The sequence below is a fragment of the Mesoplodon bidens genome (genome assembly GCF_964165515.1).
Source record: "Mesoplodon bidens genome assembly, chromosome: 2".
Lineage (NCBI taxonomy): Eukaryota > Metazoa > Chordata > Mammalia > Artiodactyla > Ziphiidae > Mesoplodon > Mesoplodon bidens.
Window position 1 is genome coordinate 102,529,393 of NC_138177.1, and position 9,366 is coordinate 102,538,758.

The 9,366-nt window shown below is 46.9% G+C and overlaps 1 protein-coding gene across 1 annotated transcript; it reads left to right on the top strand.

Annotated features, from left to right (window-relative positions):
- Window positions 1-7,247: 7,247 nt before the first annotated feature.
- On the top strand, window positions 7,248-7,944 carry LOC308612463 (eukaryotic translation initiation factor 4E type 2-like; the record flags this gene model as incomplete). Its single annotated transcript, XM_081224940.1, has 1 exon — window positions 7,248-7,944. The coding sequence occupies exon 1, from the start codon at window positions 7,273-7,275 to the stop codon at window positions 7,942-7,944; it is 672 nt and encodes a 223-aa protein (XP_081081066.1). The 5' UTR covers window positions 7,248-7,272.
- Window positions 7,945-9,366: the final 1,422 nt, after the last annotated feature.

Here is a 9,366-nt window from a genome sequence, read left to right on the forward strand (position 1 = left end):
TAGCCCACCCACCCCGGGAGGAGGAGCTTGCCACCTGGTGGAAAAGGAGTAAAGTCCTTCACCATGGGCCCTCAAACACCTCTTCCATGGATCTCTTGCCTGATGGTCTACTATGGAAGCTACTCCTTTGTATCAAGGCACTGTTCCTTTAAATCACAAATATGCTGGGAGATGGGCTTGTCAGTCATTCACAATTCAGGGTTTTTGAGAACTAGTTTCTCAAATTTTGGAGGGGAAAGGGAGAAGGCAGGTCATACAGCCATGGAAGCATTCAGGGAATCATTTTCTCCCTTCTCTGTAGCAGGAGGCCCCAGGCCGTGGGGAGGTAGCAGTGTAACAGCAAACATGCTCAGTTGGCTGAGTCCGTCACCACCTGTGAGGTGACAGGCAGCTCAGGTGCCTTACCTGCCTAAAGACGATGCAGATCAAATGGGGCTGCAGGTATGTTGGGGCCCTGGAGTCACACCAGCCATTCTCTCCCCCCATCACGAAGGAGGCCAGCCTCTCAGACCTGCTGCTCTACAGACACCTCTCCTGTGCAGCTTCTTCTCTAGAGGAAGCCCTTTTGGTCTCCTGCACCCATGCCACAAGAACACTAGCTGGGTCTCCTTTTCCCTCCATCTTGTGGGCAGAGGCTGGAGCTGAGCTCCCAGCTGCCCCAGGTAGAAAGGAGGCTGTGCTGGAGAAAAGTCAGACCTGTGGGGGATACTCAGAGCTTGAACCAAACTCTACTTTATTGCCACACCGTCCCAGCCACCAGGGCAGCCCTCCTGGCCCCCTGCAGCTCCTGGCCCTGGGGCCCTGAGCCTCCTGAGAGGCGGCCCACAGAGGCCTGCCGTGCTCTGTCCTGTCCAGCAGGACCTCATTTCAGTCACATGAACATGAGGACAAGGCAACTCCTCCCTTTTTCCCTGACTCACATGGAGGTGATTGTGCAGGGCCGCCGTCAGGGTGGAGGTGGGGAGGGGCTGGAGTGGAGGCCTCACTTTGCCTCTCCCTCAGCTCCGGAGGATTCCCAGTTTCTAGCTCGTTCTCTGTGTAGTTCTCACACTGTTTCCTCTCCCTGTGAGGTGGACCCGAGAGGAGGAGAAACGCTCAAATAAACACAAGGCCAATGGCTCCCTCAGCTGGTCTCAGACAGGAAGCTCCGTCTCTCAGACCTCAGAGAAGGCTTGGGGAAGGGAGGAAAGGTGGCCTTCCTACGCTGCGTTCCTGAGGGAAGCATGCATCGTGTCCACGTGGTTTTACCTGTTAGCAGAGCCATAGTTTAAAAAAGTTACAGTATAAAAATTAGAGTCGGATGGTTGAGGAAATGAGGTCTGTTTGTTGAGTATAAATCTGAATGCAAGGAAATAACTGCTCATTTCTGTAAAAGATTTTATTCAAGTATTAATTTCACCCTGTATTTTAAAAAGACAAGTGCTTGAACATTGATTTTTCACATTCAGATGTGAAGCAGGTAGTAAAGGTGTTATTATTTCTATTTCTGACAGGTGGGGAAACTGGGGCTGCAGAGAAGCCATAGGACCTTCCCTGTGTGAGAATCTTGAGTCTGTGCCCTGAGCTGGTTCTTGAGGACTATGGGCACATGAGCCAAGTCTGAACATTGCAGAATCCTGACACACAGTGAGTTCTTCATAAATGCCAGCCAATCAGAGCCCCCCACCCTTTACATAACTTCTCTGGTGTCCTATGCTTTTCCTCTTAGCATGTCATGCACCAGGCAGTTGACCCTTGAACTACATGGTTTGAACTGCGCAGGTCCACTTATACAGGGATCTTTTTCAGTAGTAAATACTATAGTACCATACGATCTGCAGTTGGTTGAATCCGAGGATGTGGAACGGTGGATAAGAAGGAATCATGTATATGGTGGGCTGACTATAAGTTATACACAGATTTTTGACTTTGTGGTGGGTCAGCGCCCCTAACCCCTGTGTTGTTCATGGGTTCAGTATATATACTTATTTGTTCAACGTCAATCCTTCCACATCCATTTCTTTCTTTCTTTTTTTTTTTTTTTTGAGTATAGTTTTTTTCAGTTTCAGGTGTATAGCAAAGTGAATCTGTTATACATACACATATATCCACTCTTTTTTAGATTCTTTTCCCACGTAGGCCACTACAGAGTGTTGAGTAGAGTTCCCTGTGCTATACAGTAGGTTCTTATTAGTTATCTATTATATGTATAGTAGTGTGTATATGTCAGTACCAATCTCCCAATTTATCCCTCTTCCACCCTCCATTTCTTTTTTTCTTTTTTTTCTTTTTTAGATTTTCTTTTTTGATGTGGACCATTCTTAAAGTCTATATTGAATTTGTGACAATATTGCTTCTGTTTTATGTTTTGGTGTTTTGGCCCAGAAGCATGTGGGATCTTAGCTCCCCGACCAGGGATTGAACCCACACTCCCTGCGTTGGAAGGTGAAGTCTTAACCACTGGATCACCAGGGAAGTCCCATCCCACCCTCCATTTCTTGATGACAGATACCAAATCTGTTTTGTTCAACACTTGTGTGCTAGCAAATTGCCTGGCACAGTGGAGGCCCTCGCCAAATAGGTTCTAAAGTAATGAATGAAAAACAGTCTTTCTCATAGCAATTCTGCACAGTTATGACACTTGGTCACTTTTTGCCTCAATTGCTAATTAATTAAATGGGAGTAATATATCCTTTCTCAAGGATCAGTTGCCCTTCTAAAAGTTGGGAAATGCTGATGCTTGGGAAATGCTGCTGTCCCCATGGAGGTTCCAGGCTGGTGTGCTGGAGAGCACTCTCCCAGAGGCTCCACAATGCCATGGCCAATTTCTTCTCTCTCCCCACCCATGTATTAATTGGAAGGAGATGCTACCTTTCACAAGACCCAATAACATTCTTAATTTATACCCCAAACAGAAGTTTGGACATTGCCATGTTATGAAGGAAAATCAGATCAGAAACTATCTCAAGGAACTCCTGAAGTAGAGGCCCTTTGAAGGCCACCATTGGTCATGGGTCATTTGTCTAAAATCTTCTGTAGTGCTCTCTTTTCCATGCCCCAGGCCAGGCACTGGGAGTCCATTCAGAAGCTACCCAGCGTGCAGACACTGAGGCATGTGTTAATGACACTGTGTGTGTGTGTGTGTGTGTGTGTATGTCCTGGAAGCAGGCCAGGTGCTCAGGGAGAGGCCTAAGGATCTCTAGTAAGTCTTGAAGGACAAATGCAAATTAGGAAGCAAAAGAATATGTTCAAGGTCAGGGGTCCCCAACCCCCGGGCCACAGACCAGTACCAGTTGGTGGCCTGTTAGGAACCAGGCCAAACAGCAGGAGGTGACCTGCGGGTAAGCAAGTGAAGCTTCATCTGTATTTACAGCCACTCCCCATCGCTTGCATTACCACCTGAGCTACCCCTCCTGTCAGATCAGCGGCGGCATTAGATTCTCATAGGAGCGTAAACCCTACTGTGAACTGCGCATGCGAGGGATCTAGGTTGGGCGCTCCTTATGGGGATCTAATGCCTGATGATCTGAGGTGGAGCCAAGGCGGTGATGCTAGTGCTGGGGAGCGGCTGCAAATACAGATCATCATTAGCAGAGAGGTTTGACTGCACAGAGACCATAATAAATCAATGCACTCGAATCATCCCGAAACCATCTCCCCCCACCCCATCGGTGGAAAAATTGTCTTCCACGAAACTGGTCCCTGGTGCCAAAAAGGTTGGGGACCACTGTTCTAGGTGAAGAGGACAAGATGATGAAAGCCACAAAGGTGTGAGAACTCCCAGCAAGTCTGGAATCCATCTCTGCATGTTTTCTTAGGGTGTGATATGGCTTAGTGGTTACTGTTTGTTCCAGGTGACAATGCTTTCTCACCTTGGAGTGTCTGCAAGAGTGGTTACCCAGTGTGATTCTGAGAAACCACACTCCTGGCCAGCTGATGCCAGTGGGGGGATGAGAAGGCACCCCATTTCCAGCTACTTCCTTAACAGGGATCCCCAAAGAGCACTGTATTGCTATATTTATGATTCATTTTTTGGAAATGGAAAGACCTCTTGCCAAATCCCTGTCAACAGAGGTGGGATCTAGGATGGGGTGCCCCGGGCCTGGGAGAGGTGGGTGGGCTAAACCTTGGGGTTTCCCAGAATTTCAGAATTAGAAGGGACTGAAACGGGTAGGTTGGCTGGCCTCCCCTGGATGCTGATGTCTGAGACCTCTGTGGAAAAGTCCAGTGGGTTGCACGCTTGCCCTCTGGCTGGCTTGTGAAGGAACGCAGCCTTAGCCAGTTTGGGCCAGTTTATCTTTAGGGTGGACCACTGGGCAGTAGGCCTGGGAGAGGCACACCCTCAGATCAGCCTGTTCCTCAGCACAGGAGGTTGCTTTGTTTCCCTCAAGGCTGGTCTGCTTATATTGACACTGATTCTTGTAAAGTGATGCATGGGCAGGGTTTTACTCACAGGTGAAAAAACCATAAGGCATGGATCTCCATGAGATCATTTTGCTCCCACCTGGGAGGTAAAGCCTTCTTTCTAACTCAGGCTGATACAGGGTTTTGTACCACCATCGTCACCATAAACTAAGGAGTAGCCCATTTTCTTATTGAGGCTCCTACAAGTTACCACATTTCCGGGGTGTCCAACTCTCACCAGCAGCTCAGGTTTCTGTCCCAGTGAACTCATGTTCTCATCAGTAGTTCCCTCTGATAAGCTGAGGAAAGTGGAGAGTTCAAGGACTGAAAACTAATTGGGGAAAGTGGGCACTTAAACTTCCTACCCGATCAATGATCCCTTTGCTCTAGTCTAGCCTTCTCAGGATTTGGGGTGCAGTGAGAAGTGGATCTGCTATTTATCTCACATATTTTCATGTCTCCGGGCTCCTCCTTCACTGGAACCACAGACTGGAAGGGACCTTCGGGATGATTTAGCCCACCCTGCATCGCGCATTGAGCTCAAAGGCCCAGAGTCGTTATGCCTGAGAGCACACAGTTATTAGTGAAGGGATGGACCCAGAACCCAGGCTTTTTGACATCCAGCTTAGTGCTCAGTCCACCAGCCAACGCTGCCTCCATGCGCATGGTCAGCCCTGGGTATTTTATTACCTTCTTTCCCTCAACCCTTCGTGGCTTTGTAACCAGAGCACAGTCGTCTTTATGCAGATGATACTTAGGAAAAGTGTAGCCTAACTTTTGATTTGCTGGGGGTTGTCATGTCAGCTTGCAGGAAATGCACTAGAAGTGTGTGGGGAAACACTGCAAGGCATCTTCCATGACTTCCACATGCGGTTTTCAAGGAATAGGGCAGTGATATCATTCATTCTTGAACAGAAAAAACAAACCAAGCTTGTTTTCGGGGTCTAGCACGGCACTTCACACAGAGGCTGGAATTCCCCTACTGGCCATCATGCTGAGTACAGGGCATCATCAGTACTGTAAAGTCTCTGGATCTTTTGGGCTTAAATAGAAAAGCATCATCTCTAAGGTGGGGAAGAAAGTACAGGCTTTGTAGTTTCACATAAGTAAAATCCAAGTAATATGCCTTGGAATATTAGCTACCACTGTGGCCTGCTTTCTATGTGTCAGTTATGGTGCTCCTATTAACTCATTCAGTGCTCAGCCCTAAGTGGTGAAATTATATTATTCCCAATTTTATGAATGAGAAGAGTGAGACTCAGTTGCTTGTCCAAAGTCATAAGGTAGAATGTTGCAGAACGTGGAGTCCAATTGGCTGACTGTAAGCCCTCCAATCCAGAAATGTCTGAAGACATGGCAGGAGGGCTCCCAGGGATAAAGGCTGTTGAGCTGCCATCTCCTGCCAGATGCTGGGCTTCTGTTCTCCACGCCCAGACTCCTAACGGGGACAGCAGAACACTTGTTCACGTTCTCACCTCCACATCCTGTCCCCATGGAAGGGTGAAAAAGAAGCAGAGGAGATCCAGCCACCTCCACTTGCCCTCTCAATGTTTGTCACCATGAGCTGCAGCAATGAGTATGGACTGGACTCTGGTGTGATGGGTTGGCACATGGTCTCAAGTTTCTGGTGCTGGGGTTTGGGACACAACGGCACTTGCTCCAGAGAGGAAGAGGGATGCTGTTTACCAGCACCATGTCTCTGAACTCATTCTAGTGACCTTTGAGAATTCACTCTCTATGGGAATAAAAGTTATTTATCCTCTACACACGTCTAGGTCGAATTATTATTGCCAAATAAAACAAGTATAATTTTCCCCTCCCATAATCTTAAACAGACATATTTTGGAAACATTTCATCCATGTCTTCATAAGATTGCTTTGCTTTTTCTGGTGTCAGGTCAACAGAAAAATGTGACACCCTGGTCGTGAAAGCCTGGGTCAGTGTTTGAGCAATATCTGTATAACTGGTAGATTTTATTTTCTTATTACTTTTTGTTTGCCCTTCATCATACACTCCTCAATAGAACTAAAGACACCCTCTGGTCTAAGGAAGCTCATGATCTAATGATGCCATTGGGAAGTCATTGGTTTTTATTGTGGATATTTTGCAAATCAAAAAAACAAAAACGGTCAATGCAAGTCGTAATCCATATAAATAAACCTATTAAGAAGGAAATGGAGAAGCTACAAAGTATCACTGGAGATTTGTTATTCTTGGAGTTTGTTTTTCTCTCTGTAGGGAAATGGGTGGTTCTTTTTGGTTTTGTTTTTAAAACCAATTGCAAAAACAACCCATTAAACGTGGTGGGAGGGTGTACCCATAGGACCACTTTATAAGGAGCAATGAGCACTTGAAAATTATCAATATTCCTTTAAATTTAGGAACACTTTGAGTGCTCTGAGTGAATTAATGAGAGGGGGTAAAGAGCTAGGTAAATATGTAAACTCCATTCTGCAGTTAGTTTTCCAGAGGGATGCTCAGTTATATAAGGAAGTGAGCAAAGGTTAGAGAGCTGGAGTCCAGGTGCTTCTACCCGGAAGGTTTTCCCAGAGCAGTGGGGAAGAAGAAGAATGCCATTTCCTTTTTACTCTCTGGACTGGCTGGAAATGCCCTGGCCTGGCGGTTCCCTGGTGTGAGAAGCGTCGCCATCTCCGCCTTCCCCACCCTTGCCCTTTCATAATTCCCAAGGAACCTGAAGCCCTCAAGCCAGTCAAGCTCACCGAGGCTCAGTGTATCTCCCATGATCTTCTCTGACACATGGAAGAAGAAGGAATATTTCTGAGTTCGATAATTTGCTTCTAGTCTATTTAAGGGTCAACAGCCAAAGGTGAAAAAGAGATGTAAAGACTAGATCCATGTGAGGCAGTGGCGACGGCGACGGTGAGAGGATGAACAACAAGTTCGACGCATTGAAAGATGACGACAGTGGGGACCATGATCCGAATGAAGAAAACAGCACACAGAAAGATGGTGAGAAGGAAAAAACGGAACAAGACAAGGCTCAGAGCAGCAGCAAGAGGAAGGCTGTCGTCCCTGGGCCAGTGGAGCACCCCCTGCAGTATAACTACACTTTCTGGTACTCCAGGAGAACCCCTGGCCGTCCCACCAGCTCACAGAGTTACGAACAGAATGTCAAACAGATTGGCATCTTTGCCTCTGTGGAGCAGTTCTGGAGGTTTTACAGCCACATGGTACGTCCCGGGGACCTGACAGGCCACAGTGACTTCCATCTCTTCAAAGAAGGAGTTAAACCCATGTGGGAGGATGATGCAAATAAAAATGGGATTCGGCCCTGGAAGGGCTTGGCATCCCGTTGCTGGGAGACTCTCATCCTGGCCATGTTGGGGGAACAGTTCATGGTTGGGGAGGAGATCTGTGGGGCTGTGGTCTCTGTCCAGTTTCAGGAGGACATTATTTCAATATGGAATAAGACTGCCAGTGACCAAGCCACCACAGCCCACATCCGGGATACTCTTCGGCGAGTGCTAAACCTACCTCCCAACACCATTATGGAATACAAAACCCACACCGACAGCATCAAGGGTAATTCAAGCTTTTGAAATACAAAAATCACATTGTGAAAGTACACAAGCTGGCAATAATCCTTTTCTGTATGTGTGCGTTTGTCCAAAACGGATGGGAGGTCTCTGGCTGGCCCTTCCATCTGCTCACTGAGGGGACGTCCCTGAGCCTCGTGCTCCCCTTTTGCACTCATTCCTGGAGGACGGATTCCGCTAGACACCCTCCAGCATCGCTGACTTTATAAAGTGGAAAAAATGGAAAACGTCACTTTGTAATAGACAAACTTTTTTTTTAATGGGGTTCTGTGGGGGGAGTTCAGCCTTTCCTTTTGCTGTGTGCTGTCCAGATGCCTCCCGGGCACCCTCTCATGCTCTCCTTTGCTGTACGAAGGGCGTCGTGACCACGTGTACAAGCCAGAGCTATCGACTGAGCGTGATCGGTATTATGAATGTCTGTGCATCCAGGGAAAGCTTTTTGTTGGAAAGTCCCGGAATAGCTATAAATGCTGTCTTCTAGATCTGCCATTAAATTATTGGGACATTTTGTTTTAAAAAAAAAAAGACTAGATCTAAACATTGTTAAGGTAGAAAACTGGTACTTTGAGAGTCTGCATTTCTGCATTCAAGGGTAGAAATGGAAATTTACCTTTGGAGCACCCTAGTCATTTTTGAAGAAACGGTTAGGTGGCCCTTCCTCCATTATGCTGGCCAGTATAGCAGCAGGTGACCTTGTTTTCCCATTTTGGAATACCTGGGAGGTGCATTTTGTTCATTGCTGTATCTGTAGCACCAAGAGCTGTGCCTGGTGCAAAACAGATAAATATCTGTAGGAATGAATGAATGTTTGATCAGTGGAGGTAATTCTCTTAGGCTGCCAAGAATCTGTGAGGGCTGGGAAGCACGTCTGAGAACCCTGCATGGGAGCTTGACATGCACTTTTTAAGAAGTTATATAATTAATAGTGACCGGAAGGAGTTGAAATAGCACTCTTGGCACCACAGTTACTGTAGGCACTTATGGCTTGACCTGAGGCCCTTGCACAGTCTGTCACACTGTTTCCATTGAAAATGCATCTGAGTCCCAAGAATTGGCTTATAAGTGACCTTGGGAAATACAAACCAATCTTAGTTGAAACCTTCCTGAAACTCTGGTTCAGCTGTGGCTGTTTAGTAATATGTCCACAAATAAGGCATTGCTGGGAAACCCGATGGCCTTTATTCTTGTGCTTTGTTCCTACCAGGAAGTGTCGGTGTAGTATCAGGAATGTAGACTTGGACTTTGTAGACCACTTTGCAGCTGTGACATTTTCCTAAGTGTCCCAAGAAGACCAGAGGATCTTAAACGGGCCCGGGAGAGGTCCTTCCAGGTATGTTAATATCTTAGATGCTCTGGCTGAGCAGAGTGTGACTCAGAAACATCCGAGTGGCCACCAGAAGTCATGAGTTTCAGTAAGATGCAGAT